The 18,965-nt window shown below is 43.8% G+C and overlaps 1 protein-coding gene across 2 annotated transcripts in view; it reads left to right on the plus strand.

Moving 5' to 3' along the window:
* Window positions 1-3,656: 3,656 nt before the first annotated feature.
* mast2 (microtubule associated serine/threonine kinase 2) overlaps window positions 3,657-18,965 on the plus strand; it is a 457,031-nt gene continuing 441,722 nt past the window's right edge. For both annotated transcript variants that reach the window (XM_039735193.1, XM_039735194.1), the window contains exon 1: window positions 3,657-4,267. In XM_039735193.1, the coding sequence (XP_039591127.1) occupies window positions 4,205-4,267 (63 nt within the window). In that variant the 5' untranslated portion in view covers window positions 3,657-4,204. The remainder of the gene's footprint in view (window positions 4,268-18,965) is intronic.

An 18,965-nucleotide genomic window follows, 5' to 3' on the forward strand; every position in this document is an offset into this window, starting at 1 on the left:
TTGCTGCCTGTGTGGATTTTGTGTTGGCCCCGTGTCTCTGTGGGCTTTTTCCAGGTCCCCCCTCTCTTTTTAAAAGTTTAGCTTTAATGGAAGTTCTAAATTGGCTTTCTGTGATTGTAGGCGTGTATGTGTGTGGGTCCTGTGATGGACTGGTCTCGCTGTGTAGGGATGTTTCCTGCTTTGTTACTGATGTCAACGGGATAGACTGCACCAGCAAGTCCCTGAATTAGCCTAATTCTAAACTGACCCTGAATGAGCGTGCCCTGTTTCAGACTGGTGCCCCATCTTGGCTTGGCTCTCGTCTTCCTCAAAATGCGATGGACACTAACTCTGCAAAGCACTGGATTGGATAAGTGGGTTTGAGAAGGTGTGGATGGATTGGTGTCCCAAAAGTTTTCTGGCACCTTTCAATGTCTACTACATCCCAGTTGGGCTTCTTAAGCAGTCATACTAATTAAGTGTTGCACATAAATTCATTTTTTAAAGTGAGGTTAAAGTTATACAGAATTGAAAACATTGCAAAGCACTTAATGTGTAGTAAAAAGCATTTATAAATGGTTTCAAATCACTTCATATTTTTTGTCTGGCTCCTCCTGCCTCACCAGTACAAGAAAACTCAAACATCTACTCTACCCCTTGGGATTAATAAAGTATCTATCTATCTATCTATCTATCTATCTATCTATCTATCTATCTATCTATCTATCTATCTATCTATCAAGTCACGTCAAGTTGGGGAGCATGCACTGGTACAGCGTGTTGCCGTACCCAAAACATGTCGAAACAGCTCGGGATCCCGGTCTGCAACCCCCCCACCCAGACAAGCAATCCAGTCCCACCCTCCGGAAAAGACCCTCTATCTGCCACAGCCAGGTGTTATGTGGGCGGCCCCTTGGCCTGGTCCAGCCACTCGGATCCCCAACAATGAGGATCCTACAAGTTGGATCGCCCTCGGGGAAACGTGCCACATGGCTGCAGTGCCAGAACTGACGCTCCCTCACAATGTAGGTATGTGCCTAATTTGGGTCTCCGTGAGCAACACGGAGTCAAACTAACGGTACCCAAGGATTTTCCTGGAAAGACACAGTACCAATGGAGTCCAGTCTCCATCTCGGGTCACTGGATAGTGTCCATGTCTCGCAACCATATAGCAAGACTGGAAGCACTGGGACTCTAAAGGCTTGGACCTTCGTTCTTTTGCAGAGATATCATGAGCGCCACACACCCCTTTCCAGCGACCTTATGACCCCACATGCTCTCCCAGTCCATCTACTGACTTCATAGGAAGAGTCACCAGAGACACATGAATGTCACTGCCGAGGTGAGTAAACCTCTTGACGAGGTTGACACTCTGTGCAGACATTATTAGTTATGCTAGTTATGCAAGACATCAACCTTTTTGGGGTTGCCCCCTATTTTTAGCCCTCTAGACCCAAAACAAACTTATTATTAGGCCATTTTTAAACCATATTTTTTTGCATGAAATTACATAAAGAGTAAACCAGTAGATGTCTTCAGCAATAACTATCAGTATTTGTGCAGACCACGTCGACTGACACACAGGAGTTCGCCTTCAAATGGGGTACAAAGGGCCAAAATTACTCCTTTTAAGAAAACGTGAAAAATGGAAATTGGTAATAAAGACACATGGAGTTTCGCTTTATGCTAGTTAGTTCGAGGTTGCTGATCATATTTTTCATATGTGATTCTTTAATGGTGCGGTGGGCTGGCACCCCGCCAGGGGTTTGTTTCCTGCCTTACGCCCTGTGTTGGCTGAGATTGGCTCCAGCAGACCCCCGTGACCCTGTAGTTAGGATATAGCGGGTTGGATAATGGATGGATATTAGTAATGGTTTAAAAAGCTTAAATAATCTGCTCCGTCCAATATTTTGGAATGCCTGTCCCCCTACACTCCAAATAGTAACCTTAAATCTTTGAATGGAGGTCTGCTTATAATTTCAAGAGGCAAGTTTAAAAGAAGTGGTGAGGCGGCCTTTTGATGTTATGCACCTACAATGTGGAATTCTTTACCAATAGATATTTCCCAGGCTCATACTGTGGATCATTTAAAAAAAAACAAAAAAAAAAACTCCTAAAAACTCATTATTTTAATTTGGCTTTTTCGTTTAGCTACTTTCCAGTTGTATTCCTAGAAGAGTATATGACCACAGAATTATATTCTCCAGGGATTTGCAATCTGTACTAATCCCCACTATTCTCTTGCTGTTTTTTCCAGTTCTTTTGTGGTGACGTTCTGCACCACCACTACCTGATCAAGGCACCATGCAGCTCATTGAGATGATGGATTGGGGTCTCAGCTGTCCACGATACCAACTTAATCAAATTCTATCATGTGAAGCATGAAAACTAAGAGGTTTTATTTAGGAACATTTATGTTAGATAGAATGCCTAGTGGGGTCTGGGATGACTTTTGGCCCTAGAAACCCCCTTTTTTTATCTCCAGTCTTTTTTTTATCTGCCCTTCCGGCCATCTAAACTTATCTTGTTTTATTATCATTTATTCATTCATATCATTGCCTAATCTTAATAGTTTTTCACTCTCTTTTTGTCATCTTGTAAAATAGGAAAATACCAAAATAAAACACTGTACAATTCAATGATCAATGCATTTTCACCGTTTTTGCAGCTTTGTTAGTGGAGAATTAGCATACTGTCTGATCACATTTTTATGCTAAATGCTTATTTATTCATTAATTTAGAAAGCATGCTAATGTATAGTTAACAAAATGCAACGCACTTTTTAAGGTATAAGATCACCCACAGTATTTTAATTTAATTTAATTCAAAATTCTCCTTTTAACTTTTAAGACTATCCAAAACCTCGCCCCTCCATATCTGTCTGACCTCCTCCATGTTGCCATTCCCTCCCGTACCCTTAGATCCTCTTCCTCCATCCACTTGACTGTCCCCTTCGTCCGTGTTACCACTATGGGAAGCACCGCATTCAGTTGCTCTGCTCCCCAGCTCTGGAACTCACTACGATCTGAGCTTAGAAATATTGACTCATTTTCCCTTTTCAAATCTAAACTTAAAACTCATTTGTTTAAGACTGCTTTTTCTCTTTGATTACAATTGCTCTGTCTGATTTTAACTTTTGTATTATACTCCTGTTTATAATGTGTGTTTTGTCTATTGTTCGGTATCCTTGAGTGTTTAGAAAGGCGCCTACAATTAAATAAAATGTATTATTATTATTTTCCAAAAAATTGCATACATCATGCCTTAATTTTGCGTTACGGGTCGTGTCTATCTAGTTATCTATCTATTCTAGTTAGAATTCTGATCGGTATCCTCACACCTAGTCGATTCTTCTTTCTTCTTAAGTGGCGGGCCCCGTTACTCCAATTTCGTGCCTTTCAATGTCGAAGACCACGCCTTATCCACGCCCACTTTTTTGGTGATTTGGCCGTGCGCATCATTATTGGGCAAATTACCACCACGTCCCGCCCACTCCACCGTAATTTGTTGCACAGTTCAACTTCGATTCACTACTGCGCATGCTCTGTCACGCCTCCTGCGTGGCTCAGTGCCGTACAGGCCAATGGACGCTTACATTACTCGTTGCAACGTAACGCAGCGTGGCGGGCGGTGTCAGCCTCGTTCCAGGAAGCACCCCCCCAATCTCTTGTCAGTCGGGTAAGACGTTGCTGCAGACGCCGCTTCTTTACCCTCCAGTCTCTGGCGACAGCTTTGGAGTAAATGGAAGCTCCTGGAGGAGAGTTTTATGTTGATGACTTTCCTGACAGGCACCCTGCGACGTGACACGTTTCTCTCATTCTACAGAGAAGGAGGAATTTATTGATTTTAATCATTTTCAGAGTGGATTAGGAAGCAGTGGGCAGCGTGCCACGGAACTGGCGTTTCAGCGACTGGGCACAAGCGGAATATGCGAGCACTGGTACGAGAACAGTGCACTTGCGAACAAGGAAGCCGGGAGGGAGAACGACAACGCGGGAACGGGAGAAGATACTTTGAATCTCCGTTGAATTAGCGCTTTGAGCCATTGAGCAGAAGCAGAAGCCGCAGGAGGCGGAGCGTCGCTCCTGTCAACCTCCAGCGCCGGCTCATCGCTCCCGGGTCAGCCGGCTCGCACCTGAAACTGAACGTGAACGAACTCTCAGACGTGGCGATCCCAGACGGGATGGAGAATAGCTGATGCTGTGAGAGACGAGTTAGAGGCGACATGAACCCACTGCAGTCGGGCGACAGGAAATCGAGCAGGGACAACAAGGGCCAAGGAGAGCTGGTGAGTGGTTGGCGCTCGGGCCGCGTCTGTCTTTGCCACTGGTGGGCATTTCTGATAGTAGCACCTTGAAATCTGACCAGTCTGCTGACTTGCCTCTTTCGAATCATGATATCTGGCGGTCTGGCCCTTTCCTTCATTGTTCGTGCTTGTAGCTTTTAAGTCATTTTGCCCAGTGTAGCTTGTCCATCTCTCCATATGCTCAAGACTGTCACTGCTCCGTCTGGCTGTCTCTGTGGCCTTTGAGTCATCTGAGTTCTTGTGTCCACTACAGTTTGGGAACCTGTTTTACCATATGTTTGGAAATTCCTCACTGTCACTCTTACATAGTTTGTGTGCCTCCTCATACATCTTTCCATTCTAATTTTGACCTCCTCATACATCTTTCCATTCTAATTTGCCTTTATTAATATATCCTGCCTTTCCAAACTGCATTCTAAATATTTGTCTGTTGATCAATCATCAAATCTTTCAAAGTCTGCATACCTGTACCGATCCCTATGTGTTGCAGTGTTTGTAAATGTCTCACCCTGTTAATTCATGTGCACACTGTTTTAGCTTCTTTAACTTAATTCCTTAAGCTCTATCATTACTTATAACCTTGCTGTTCTTTTTTTTTAATTGTCCCTCTGTCACTTTCGATTTCCTTTTCTCCAAATTGCACCCTTAAAAATGTATGGGCTCACAGTGACTGGCGCCTCTGTCAGTATTGCATTCAGAATCACTTTTATTTGCCAGTACTTAATGTACAAGAATTGAACTTAGTATAATTAGTGCTGCAGACAACAGAAACAAAATCACAATCAAATAAAACACTACAGAACAGTGCAATTTTAAAGACCTTTGCTTGTCTCAGCATTTCCATCCTTTATATCGATTTAGATAGAAAACTTGGCCTTCTCTCTATAACCTGTCTGTTCATCTGTTCACATCTCCTCATCTGCTGTCTCTGCACTTTGTCCACACTTTTTCTCACGACATTTTTGTCCATCTTAATTTCCATGCATTTTCATCATTTCATCTTTGCGTGTCTTTAGATATTTTTGACTTTCACCATCTTCAGTAGGGCGGCATGGTGGCGCAGTGGTAGGGCTGCTGCCTTTCAGTAAGGAGACCTGGGTTTGCTTCCTGCATGGAGTTTGCATGTTCTCCCCATGTCTGCGTGGGTTTCCTCCCACAGTTCAAAGACAGGCAGATTAGGTGCATTGGCGATCCTAAATTGTCCCAAGTGTATGTGTGTGTGTGCCCTGCGGTGGGCTGGCGCCCTGCCCGGGGATTTGTTCCTGCCTTGCACCCTGTGCTGGCTGGGATTGGCTCCAGCATACCCCGTGACCCTGTGTTAGGATAAAGCTGGGTTGGGTAATGACTGACTGACTATCTTCAGTGATGTGGATAGTCTGCTCCGTCTCCTCTGCCCACATCCTATTCTGTTCAATTCAAGATATCACATTAGAAACACAGTGAACAAGAACTTAGCCATCCAATCCATTCATCTTTGAAACCCACTTTCACTGAGCTGGATCCTATCCAAGCAAGCATGTGGCTCAATAATTCCTGGGCAGGGCACCAGTCCATCACAGGGTGAAGACACACACACTCACTCTCTAAGGCCAATTTAGCATCACCAATCCAATTAACGTGCATGCATTTGGAACTGTAGGAGGAAACCATCAAACGTAACTTTGCAGGCAGTGCAAGGCAGGAAGGCAATGTGTTGCCGTGGTTAAGGTTGTGAAACGAACCCTGTGAGACGTTAAGGGTTCAAATTCAATTACCGACACTGTGTGACCATGAACAAGTCACATTACCTGCCTGTGCTCCGACTGGGGAAAAAAAAGAATTGTAACCGATTGCATCTCAAAAGTTTTAGGTTGCCTTGGATGAAGGTGTCAGCCAAATAAATAAAAGTAAATGTAAACTCTGTATACTTATATTTGAACGTGATACTCATAATAATCTCTTTGCTCATACCAGGAATCCTGTCCTTCTGCATCTCTAATAATTACTGTACTTGATCTTGGCACAGTGGGTAGCAGTTAGGGGACCCGGGTTCGCTTCCCGGAGGAGTTTGCATGTTCTCCCCGTGTCTGCGTGGGTTTCCTCCCACAGTCCAAAGACATGCAGGTTAGGTTCTAGATTGTCCCTCCCTAGTGTGTGCTTGGTGTGTGCGTGCCCTGCCCGGGGTTTGTTTCCTGCCTTGCGCCCAGTGTTGGCTGGCTGACCCCCGTGACCCTGTAGTTAGGATATAGCGGGTTGGATAATGGATGGATGGATGATCTCCTCATGTCTTTGCTCCTTCTTTCCATGCAGCCATCCATTTTCTCACTTCACCTTGTCAGTTTTCTCTTGCTTTTGGTTCCTCTACCTGACCATGGTTATGGCAGTTCATTTGTCCTTGGTGGCTGTATACTGTGCAGTGTTGCTTTGTGCATCAAGCTTTGGCTTACCCATGTGCCACCTTGATTGGTCCATCTCTCCATAGCTCAGTATGCTTTCTGTTATATCTGCCATTCTGTTTCTTAGTACTTTAATTCATCCCAGACTATCTGGTTGTAAAGCACTCTTTCTGCGCATTAGTGAAATTCCTGTCAAGTTATCCAGGCATCTTGATTATTCCATTGAGTGGCGGCCTATCTCAACATTACTTTCTGTTACAAATGCCTCTTGTGTTTTTGACTTGTTTGTTCTCCGAGTCCTGCTACTTGGCCTCTCCTTACCCATTTTTATTTCCTGCAGCCTCCTTCTGTCTGTTTCATTGTCTGCCAGTGTATCAGTTCATCTAAACTGAAAGCAGAGTTGCTCGCTTTGAGTTGATTAATAAGACCGACTAGGGATACAGAATTGCTTCCATACCTCTGTGTCAAGCTGAAAGCTGGTTTGGTTCAGCAGGAATTTGCCATTTTTCTCATCTGACTACTTTTGTGTTTTGTATATATGTAGATGATTAACATTGCAGTTTAAATGGAGACATAAGCACATTTATTTATTGAGTGAGGATTGTTTGGGATATGTGGGGAATTCTGTGGCGATGGATGCTTTCCATATGTTGTAGAGTATCACTATAAACATCATTGCCACATTTTCAGGATAAATCTGAACCTGAGAACAAACAATAGAATAAAAAATTGAAGGCTGATTTATTCAGGACTCTGCCTCTGTGCCTTTTGTGACCATACTCCCATAAAATTGTGTTTCCGTGTTGCTTGCTGTATGTCTCTCTTTCTCTGAAATGCATGCTGGCAAGCAGGAGCACCCACTGCGACATTTCTGATATCCGCTGCATACATTCCCACACCTCTGTTCTGCTAAAAAAAAACACGTACAGTTGCAGTCAGATGCATAAAAGTGAATCAGGCAAAGGTTGCAAGTGTATTGAATGCTATCTCAAGAACTTTCCATGTACCATTTAGTGAGAAACACCTGTGTCGGTCCAGGCCCCCCTCTTCGCTTTCCCTTCAGGTCTAGGGTGTCCGACTTCACCTTATGTATTTGCCAGCTCGTGCCATTATTCCCTCCGACTCCCTACTTTTTTTTTTTTTGTCTGAGGGCATTGTAGCAGAGTCTGCTGACATCTGCAGATGTGCTTTGAGAGTGTGAAAAGGATCCCCTTGAGTTAAAAGACAAAAAAACACACACACCTCTCAGAAAGCACTGCACTGTTTCGTGTCTTGCCTTTTTAATTAATTCAAAAAAACTGAACGGCATGCGTCATTTCCAAGTTTGGCCTAAGGGCATTGTGCAGGGTGTTTGCCAAACAGAACTTAAGCTGTGTGGCATCCAGTCGAGCCTGGCTGAGCTTGTTGACTTGGTAGCCCTTTTTGTTTCACCACCGAAGGACTGAAGCCCTGGAATCAAGTGCTTGGGGTCTCACTGCATTTGTACCTTGAGCTCACAGTATGTTGATCAGTTCATTAAAGGAGATCCAGTGGCAGGACAACGTCACTGTAATGTTGCAATAGGGTTCACAAAAAATTAAAGTAAAAAAACGGGAGTGGTCTCCCCTTGACTTTCTTGTTTACTATGGGGATGGATATTAGAGGAGCAAACCGCAAGACAAATGATTATATTTTTATATTATGTACGTTAAAGAACTATCAACAACGAGTCCAATCAAATTAATAATATATTAATTGGCCGATGTTAAGAGTGGTGTTCCACAGGGGTCAGTGCAAGGGCCGTTGCTATTTTTAATACACGGTGGTCCAGATTTAATTATGCAGATCCAGATCGCCTGGATGACTTTGATTTATGTAGGGACTATTCCAGTTCGGTGCAAAGACGATTCTTTATGTCGTCAGTTCGCACACTTCTCGATGGTCTGGGATTTTTCAGGTGATTTTCTATGTAATAAACTTGTTAAATGGTGTGACTCAAACCACTTATACTTGAACACCAGCAAGACCAAGGAACTGGTGGTGGATTTTAGGAGGCCCAGGCCCCTCATGGACCCCGTGATCATCAGAGGTGACTGTGCAGAGGGTACAGACCTATAAATACCTGGGAGTGCAGCTGGATGACAAATTGGACTGGACTGCCAATACTGATGCTCTGTGCAAGAGAGGACAGAGCCGACTATACTTCATTAGAAGGTTGGCGTCCTTCAACATCTGCAATAAGATGCTGCAGATGTTCTAACAGACGGTTGTGGCGAGCGCCATCTTCTACGCGGTGGTGTGCTGGGGAGGCAGCATAAAGCAGAGGGACGCCTCACGCCTGGACAAACTGGTGAAGAAGGCAGGCTCTATTGTAGGCATGGAGCTGAACAGTTTGACATCCGTGGCAGAGCGACGGGCACTGAGCAGACTCCTGTCAATCATGAAGAATCCACTGAACAGGATCATCTCCAGACAGAGGAGTAGCTTCAGTGACAGATTGAGGAGATCATTCATCCCCTACACTATGCGACTCTTCAATTCCACCCGGGGGAGTAAATGCTAACATTACTCAAAGTTATTGTCTGTTTTTACATGCATTTTTATTACTCTTTAATTTAATATATTGTTTTTTGTATCAGTATACTGCTGCTGGATTATGTGAATTTCCCCTTGGGATTAATAAAGTATCTATCTATCTATCTATCTATCTATCTATCTATCTATCTATCTATCTATCTATCTATCTATCTATCTATCTATCTATCTATCTATCTATCTATCTATCTATCTATCTATCTATCTATCTATCTATCTATCTATCTATCTAGTAATGAAAATTGCATAATTAGATCTGGACCACCATATATATATATATACTGCTCAAAAGAATTAAAGGAACACTTTTTAATCAGAGTAAAGCATAAAGTCAATGAAATTTATGGGATATTAATCTGGTCGGTTAAGTAGCAGAGGGGGTTGTTAATCAGTTTCAGCTGCTGTGGTGTTAATGAAATTAACAACAGATGCACTAGAGGGGCAACAATGAGATGACCCCCAAAACAGGAATGGTTTAACAGGTGGAGGCCACTGACATTTTTCCCTCCTCATCTTTTCTGACTGTTTCTTCACTAGTTTTGCATTTGGCTACAGTCAGTGTCACTACTGGTAGCATGAGGCGATACCTGGACCCTACAGAGGTTGCACAGGTAGTCCAACTTCTCCAGGATGGCACATCAATACGTGTCATTGCCAGAAGGTTTGCTGTGTCTCCCTGCACAGTCTCAAGGGCATGGAGGAGATTCTAGGAGACAAGCAGTTACTCTAGGAGAGCTGGAGAGGGCCATAGAAGGTCCATAACCCATCAGCAGGACCAGTATCTGCTCCTTTGGGCAAGGAGGAACAGGATGAGCACTGCCAGAGCCCTACAAAATGACCTCCAGCAGGCCACTGGTGTGAATGTCTCTGACTAAACAACCAGAAAGACTTCATGAGGGTGACCCAAGGGCCCCATGTCCTCTAATGGGCCCTGAGCTCACTGCCCAGCAGCATGCAGCTCGATTGGCATTCGCCATAGAATACCAGAATTGGCAGATGCACCACTGGTGCCCTGTGCTTTTTACAGATGAGAGCAGGTTCACCCTGAGCACATGACAGAAGTGAAAGGGTCTGGAGAAGCCATGGAGAACATTATGCTGCCTGTAACATCATTCAGCATGAGCAGTTTGGTGGTGGGTTAATGATTGTCTGGGGAGGCATATCCATGGAGGGTCACACAGACCGCTACAGGCTTGACAAAGGCACCTTGGCTGCCATTAGGTATCAGGATGAAATCCTTGGACCCATTGTCAGACCCTATGCTGGTACAGTGGCTCCTGGTGCATGACAATCCCTGGCCTCATGTGGTGAGAGTATGCAGGCAGTTCCTGGAGGATGAAGGAATTGATACCATTGACTGGCCACCACACTTTCCTGACCTAAATCCAATAGAACACCTCTGGGACATTATGTTTTGGTCCATCCAATGCCACCAGGTTGCACCTCAGACTGTCCAGGAGCTCAGTGATGCCCTGGTCCAGATCTGGGAGGAGATCCCCCACAACACCATCTGTCATCTCATTAGAAGCATGCACCGATGTTGTCAGGCATGTATACAAGAACACAGGGGCCATACAAAGTGCTGCGTACAATTTGGAGTTGCTGCAATGAAATTTTGGCAAAATGGACCAGCCTGCCACATAATTTTTTCACTCTGATTTTTGGGGCGTCTTTGAATTCAGGGCTCTGTAGGTTGATCATTTTCATTTCCATCAAACGATGTGGCATCCTTTCGTTCCTCACACATTACTCAGTCTATATCAGTATAGATATCCAGGAGTATTTCTTTTTCCCATTGAGATCTGATGTGTTTTCAAAGTGTTCCTTTAATTTTTTTGAGCAGTGTATATATATATATATATATATATATATATATATATATATATATATATATATATATATATATATATATATATATATATATATATATGATTTAGAATATAAGTAACTTGCTGGTTAAGTTTGCAGATGATACCGAGATAGGTGGATTAGCAGATAATTTGGAATCCGTTATATCATCACAGAAGGACTTGGATAGCATACTGGCTTGGGCAGATTTTTGCCAGATAAAATTTAATGTCAGTAAATGTAAAGTAAAAATGTGAGGTTTGAATACACAATGGGTGGTCGGAAAATCAAGAGTTCACCTTATAAGAAGGATTTAGGAGTCGTAGTGGACTCTAAACTATCAACTTCCAAACAGTGTTCAGAAGCCATTAAGAAGGCTAACAGAATATCAGGTTATATAGCACCTTGACGTGTGGAGTATAAGACACAGGAGGTTCTGCTCAAGCTTTATAACTCACTGGTGAGACCTCATCTGGAGTCCTTTGTGCAGGTTTGGTCTCCAGGCTACAAAAAGGACATAGCGGCTCCCGAAAAGAGCAACTAGGCTGACTCCAGGGCTACAGGGGATGAGTTATGAGGAAAGATTCAAAGAGCTGAGCCTTTAAAGTTTAAGCAAAAAAATATTAAGAGGTGACATGACTGAAGTGTTTAAAATTATGGAGTGATTAGTCCAGTGGATCGAGACAGTGACTTTAAAATGAGTTCATCAAGAACACGGGGACACAATTGGTAACTTGTTAAGGGTAAATTTCGCACAAACATTAAGAAGTTAATCTTTACGCAGAGAACAATAGACACCTGGAATAAGTGACCAAGTGGTGTGGTGGACAGTAAGACTTTAGGGACTTTCAAAACTTGACTTGAAATTTTTTTGGAAGACATAAGTGGATAGGACTGGTGAGCTTTGTTGGGCTGAATGGCCTGTTCTCGTCTGGAGTATTCTACTGTTCTAATGTTCTATATTGAACAATTATTATAAAAGGAAAGTTGAATAAATTGGACTCTGCAGCTACATAAATAGTTAGAAATAGTTCAAAAGTTGGTAGAAATCTATGTTTTGTACCTAATACTTATATGCAAAATTTGGTTGACCTAAGTGAAAACGTACTCCAGTTGTTGTGTTTACTTACAGACACACAGACATAATTCCAAAAATGGTATTTATGGATTCAGGGAGGTCTAAACATCAAGATTCGTTAAAATCTCGAAGTGGAATTTTTGGAGGATTCTAATACTTTCCCTATACAAGAAAGTCAGGGAGGTCTAAAACGTCGAGATTCATCAAAATCTCGACATCAAATTTTTGGACGATTGCGATACTTTCCCTGAACTTCATATACAAGAAAGTAACAAGGTAAATGACAATGAAAAAGTGACAGTTTTTCAAAGACTTTACATAGTGTAGAAAAGAAATAAGGACACATGAAATGTCACAATGTGTCAGAGTACCAAGAAGTCACCTTGTTTTATTTGCCAGCATTTGGTGTAAGCCAGCATTCTCATCACATCACATGACTTCTAGTCAAGGAGGGATGTCAAACTTGAGTACTGCGTTTGCTGATCTCGTCGCATGAGGATGAGACTTTGCCATTACTCACTTTAATTATGTAATTTCATTTTGGGGGTTGCCACTCTTGGGCTTCTTTGAGTTGGCTGGCTCCAGATACTTTGTTCGGTCATGTGGCTGGTTTTTTCAAGAACTTTAGTATGCTTCATAGCACATATGCTTTTGCTTGTAAAAATAGAGAAAAAGTCCCCTTGTGCCCATGAATTTTGAAAGGCTCTAATTTACTCCACTGTCACCATGACGCTGTTTTGGTTCTCCACAACTGGCAGTCTTTTTGCCCTGTGGCCTGAGTTGGGAAAAGTTGATTCTGTCGAGTATGTGTCTCATCTGTGTTCATTTGCCATAGAGTTTATCGGCCTTGTATTTACCAAACTGTCTATGGAGATCCAGGTTTAATAATAATAATAATAATGCACTTTATTTATATAGTGCCTTTCCCATGCTCAAGGCACTTACAGAATATAAGAAATAACGGCAGGGTATACAGTATATAGCATTGTACAAACCAAATAAATTAGTAAAGAAGATTACGAAAGTGAATTCAGAGAAAAAACGCCTAACAGACAACATAATTGATGGTCTCGCACACACACACACACAGGTGACATGACATCTTGACATGGAGGTAAACTGAGAGAAGGGTAATAAAGTCAAGTAGAGCTAACAGCCTTCTTGAACAGATGAGTTTGGAGCTAAAAGAATTCATGGAGTCAGCTGACCTGATTCGTTTCGGCAGGTCATTCCAGAGTCTGGGCACTCGCTATACAGCTGAAGGCCCTGCTGTCACCCATGGAGTGCAGATTAGTGTGGGGCACAACAAGATGGCCAGAATCAGAGGACCTTAGTGGGCAGGCAGGTACATAGTGATGGAGAAGGTCATTGATGTAATTTGGTGTGAGGCCATTTAAAGCTTTGTAGGTTATTAGTAGGATTTTATATTTGATTCTGTAAGACACGGGGAGCCAGTGAAGACGGAGCAGGATGGGTGTGATGTGCTCGCTGCTGCTGGTTCGAGTGAGGACTCTTGCAGCCGAGTTCTGAATAAGCTGGAGCTGTGATATAAGATTAGAAGGGGCACCTGCCAGCAGCGAGTTACAGTAATCGATGTGGGATGTGATAAAAGCAGAGACAAGTTTCTCAGCACTAGAAAAGGAGAGGAAGGAGCGAACACGGGATATGTTACGGAGGTGAAAGTAAGAAAGTTTCTTAATGTGATTTATGCGGGCGGAATAAGAGAGGGAGGAATCAAAAATGACACCGAGATTCTTTGCAGTAGAGGCAGGTCTGATGAGATCACCGCCAAGATGGACTGGGAAGGAGCTGATTTTTGTCTCCTGATCTGCTGAATGCACCTTTGGCCAGAGCTTGTCAGGTTCAGTCAATTTGGTTATGCTGTGGGTTCATAGCTGTTGTAAGAACGCTAGGGGTCGCTGTCGCCCCGTTAAACCCAACAGACAGACTCGCAGACACAGGGTAAAGGCACTAATAAGATATTTAATCTTTTTCTTCTTTAAATCCTGCTCCTCCAGCACCACAGACACCAATAAACACAATAAATCACTAAGCACAATAATACACAATATTCTTCACCTCCACACCTACCAGCAAGATCTGTCCTACTCCTCCCGACTCCGGCTCGCTTTCTGGGTTCCCATCAGTCCTTTAAATAGTCTTTGACCCGGAAGTGCTTCTGTCCTTCCGACCACATGACTGGCTGGCACTTCAGGGTCTAATGAAGAACTGAGATTTTCTTCAGCCTGGAAGTACTTCGGGGGTACCATCCTCGTGACTACCTCATACTTCTGGGATATAAGGAAAGAATACGTCCCCAGGTCCTTCGACAGCTCCTCCTGGCGGCATCCACGGCGCCCAAAAGGGCTGAGAAATCAAACTCCAAGTCCCAGGATGCCCTGCAGGAATCCAGGGCACCGTTACACTTCAGGTGAGCAGCCATCTAGCATTTTGGGGGAAGCAGTGTCAGCAAATAGCTGCCTTCCCCCATCCTTCCATTCCAGGGGCATCCTGGCCGGGTTGAGCTGCCGGCCGTCCATCACACTGTGTAACACTCCATTTTGTTTTAGTGGGCAGTAGAGATGGTAACTCTCTTAAACTCAGTGCAATCATTATGTTTTGGATGAAGATTGTGTGTCACATTTCTAAGTGCAGTTCTGTTGGATGGTCTACTACAGGGGATTCCAACTCGAGTCCTGGTGGGCTGCAGTGGCTGCAGGTTTTCATTCTAACCCTTTTCCTAATCAGTGAACAGTCTTCACTGCTAATTAACTCCTTTTCCCTTCATTTTAACAGCCCCGTTTTAAGGATTCAGTCCTCTGAATTGATTTGTTTCTTCATTAAATGGCAGCCAAACAGAAATGAGGCGTGAAACGAGCCAACAGATGACCAGCTAAATGGTAACGCCAAACTCCAGCCAATTTCACTCCTACCAGTTTCTTAATGAGAAGCTGATTCTTGCTGTTAATTAAAGCCGTTATTGAATATCAGGACTCGTTGGTGCTCTCATTCTGCCACAGCGGACTGTTGATTTTCTGTTTTTTCTAAGACCACCGTCAAGATGTTTTGGTGACTTGAGCAGACCAACATGACCAAGACCTTCACCTTTCTTTATTTTCAGATATTGTGTGATGGGCGCAGGTGAGCTGTTCTTGTTTTGCGTCTCATTATTGTTTGGCTGCTCATTAAGGAAAAAGAAACAACTAAGGGGTCCGAGTCACGTCAATTAAAACTAAGGCAAAAGTTAAGATTATCAGCAGCAGAAACGGCTCACTAATTAAGAAGTTGGTTAAAATGAAAACCTGCAGCCACTGCAGCCCACCAGGACTGGACTTGGACACCCCTGGTCTACTACTTTATTGAAGAAGATGGCACAATTCTAAAGATGAGTTCTGCATTGTATCTCATAACAGGATTATTCTTGATGAATGTTAATGTTTAAGAGAAGTGATGTGTATATCATATTCTTGATTGTCGCCATTTATTGTTGTTGGAGAAGGCTTTAAGAGGGGCCATTCCATGGAGACTGCTTTAAGTACTGTTGTCAACACATTAGAGCTGGCAAGACCTACCAACATGTCAGCTGTGCTCGTCCTTCTAGATCTCTCCTCTGCCTTTGACACAGTTATCCATTCAATTCTCATGTTCATCCTCTCTGACCTCTGCATCACAGGGATTACTGTTAGGTGTTTTGAGTCCTACATCTTGGTCAGATCCTACCATGTGTCCTGGATTAGTAGGCATGTTAGGGTATCCTAGGCAGGCACAATGGTTCCCCAGGGATCGTCTCTGGGTTGACTCCTCTTCTCTCTCTCTATACACCTCTTCACTTGACCTGTGGTATACAGGGGGTCCGCGCTGATAGTGCCATTCCAAATAAGCAAATATACACTCAGGCTTATGCAGGGCGTAGGCGTGTGTGTGGTAGTGTGTTGGATAGACCCCGGGATGTGAATTGGTGTCAACAGGCTGAGCGTGCCTTTATGTGCAGACACACGTGGTCCAGTCAGTTGCCTTATTTGTGCTTCGTGTAATCCGCACCAGCACACCCGCAATCCTTGAAAAGGGTTTAAAGAAGCTTGAGCAGGAAAAAAAGGAAGATCAGAACAAAAGAGATGGAGGGAACTGTGAATGGGCATCATTAGGGTTGTTGCAGACATTGTGATGGAGAGGAGGCAGAGTGGTTGAGGGATGATCGTTCCCTGCTGATAATTGTGGAGGGGCTGAGTATGATGGAGGTGCCCCTCCCATGGATCTCATAGACGCCGAGGTAGGCGTGGTGGCAGACGGAAGATAATCCGGCTCAGAACAGTCCGACAGATGCTTGAGAGACCTGTAGGGTGAGTCTTGGGAGATCTATTAGAGAAGATGGGCTTCAGAGGGAAATATAAAGAAAGACTCCGATGACTGTAATGATTTCTTCTTGTTTTTATCATTTGGATTATTTATTGATTGTCTTTTTAATTCACAGAAGAGCACATGGTTTTACAAGTTATTTTTTGATGTTATTTATTGACTGCGCTATACTTTTTACACTTTATTGTTGGGCTGAATAAAAGCATTGGAGCACTGTGCGCCACCTATTGGCTGCGTGTGTCCTTATTTGCCCGGCTCATTCTTGGACATGTTATTGGCGGTTCTGAGTTCAAGTAGAGCAGAGCCACCCTGGACTGTCACATTTTATCATCCAGTCCTTTATCAGTTCTATCCCGGTGATAATCAGCTGCACCTTTTGTTCCATCCAGAGGACCTCGTAGTATTGGCGAGGACATCTACACGTCTCTCTCTTTGTTGTCGGCCACACATAAATTGTCTTATTCTATATATGGTTTAGTTCAGTTTTGTAAGCAGTTACAACTTGTTGTCTTTGTATTTATTTGCTATTTTAAGGCAACTATTCCCAGTGAAGTGTCTCTCTATTATAAAAAAAAAAAATCTTAGAGAGGGAGACTAGGGAGACGAGATATGATGTTCTCGGAAGGCAATTTGAAGTCCCATGAGAGACACTTTAACTGTCTCCCAGCTCTTAAAAAAACGACAAGCGACAAGCAAAACACGCAACTCGCCAGCAGCAGAAAGCCAGCAGATGATCCGACCGCTTCTCCTTGCGTGCGTTCAGCCACTCTATGACTCCCCCTTTCACAACGTGAGCGGCAGAGACGCAAAGTGGCAAAAGGACAGCTGCTGTACAGACTTTTAAACGATCGGGTAGCGCAACAAGCAGAACGGGCAGCTCGCGAGCAGCAACAAGCCCTCAGATGATCCAACCGCTTCTCCTTAATGTGTGTTCAAGCCCCCCTTACACAACGTGAGCGGCAGAGACATGAAGTGGCAAAAGGACAACTGCTGGTACAGGCTTTAAAATGGTTGACGGGCAGCGTGACAGCAGCAGCAACAGAAAGACAGCAGATGATCCGACGGCATCTCCTTAGCATGCGTTCAGCCGCCCCTCCCCCCTTCACAATGCGAGCAGCGGTATACGTCCTGCAAGAAAGAGATTTAACCACACCCCGGGCCGGAAATAAAGTATTTTTTTATCCAGTGTCACGCGACACAAGGCAGTGAGACATCATTTAAAACAAGTCCACATACATCTAACCTAGCATTTGTTGGATTGCTTTTGGCAGATACACTTCATGTGCTCCCAGCTCTTAAAACAGCGACAAGCAACAAGCAAAACACGCAGCTCGCCGATCTGACCGATGATCTGACCGCTTCTCCTAGGCATGCGTTCAGACACCCTAATCCCCCCCGCGCCCCCCTTCATAACACGAGCGGCAGAGACACAAAGTGGCAAAAGGACATCTGCTGTACAGGCTTTGAAATGATTGGGCAGCGAGACAAGCAGAGCAACAGAAAGACAGCAGATGATCCGACGGCATCTCTTTCGTGTGCGTTCAGCCGCGCCCCCTTCACAACACGTGCAGCGTTCTACATCCTGCGAGAAAGAGATGTAACCATGCCTGGGGCCGGAAATAAAGGACAAGTATTGTTTTTTATAAAAGTTTTAAAGTAAAAGTGAAAATAATGCAAATGTAATAATTCCCATAAAAATAACAATCTCTTTAAATTGTATATCCGGTAAACCAAACCTGGGGGTGGGTGAGCGAAGTGAGCAGGGGGCGGAACCCCCTGTTTTCTTAAATAAAAAAATTGCTCCATTTGTTTAAATGGAAAAAAGTACCTAATACTTTATGTATTTTATAGGCAACTGTTGGTCGCAAAGTGATTATTTGCACTGTTAAGATAAAAATATGCACTGTTTTTAGGAATAATGAACTTAAATTGACTGCAGCAGCATCAGCTGAGCATCGACTCAGTTGATCGAGCTGCCCTGTGGGACGTCCTGAGGATTTGTGGGATCCCCTCGAGGTTGCTGGATATCATGGCTGGCCTGTACACTGGTACTGTGCTGTGCTGTGCAGAGTGGAGACAGAACCTCTGCGTTTTTCCCAGTTGATTCTGAGGTTCGTCAGCGGTGTGTTCTGCTCCTACTCTGTTCAATGCTTGTATGGACTGTTGGGCATGGTGCATGGGGTCCAGCGGCTGTGGGGAATCTGTTGATGAAGAAAGGTTCACGGATCTTACGATGCTGTGATCTTCACGGAGTTGATGGAGGCTCTGATCGGGGCGCTCGAGAGACTGAGCGAGGAGTCTGAGTGTCTGAGCTTTTGAGTGTCCTGGATAAAAACCAAGAGCCAGGCCTTTAATGACCTCTTGGGCACGGCCATCAGCAGTGTGTCTGTCTGTGGAGAGAGTGTTGACTTTGTTGAGAGATTTACTTTCCTTGGCAGTGACATTCATG

The sequence above is a fragment of the Polypterus senegalus genome, chromosome 14 (assembly GCF_016835505.1).
Source record: "Polypterus senegalus isolate Bchr_013 chromosome 14, ASM1683550v1, whole genome shotgun sequence".
In the NCBI taxonomy this organism is placed as follows: Eukaryota; Metazoa; Chordata; class Cladistia; order Polypteriformes; family Polypteridae; genus Polypterus; species Polypterus senegalus.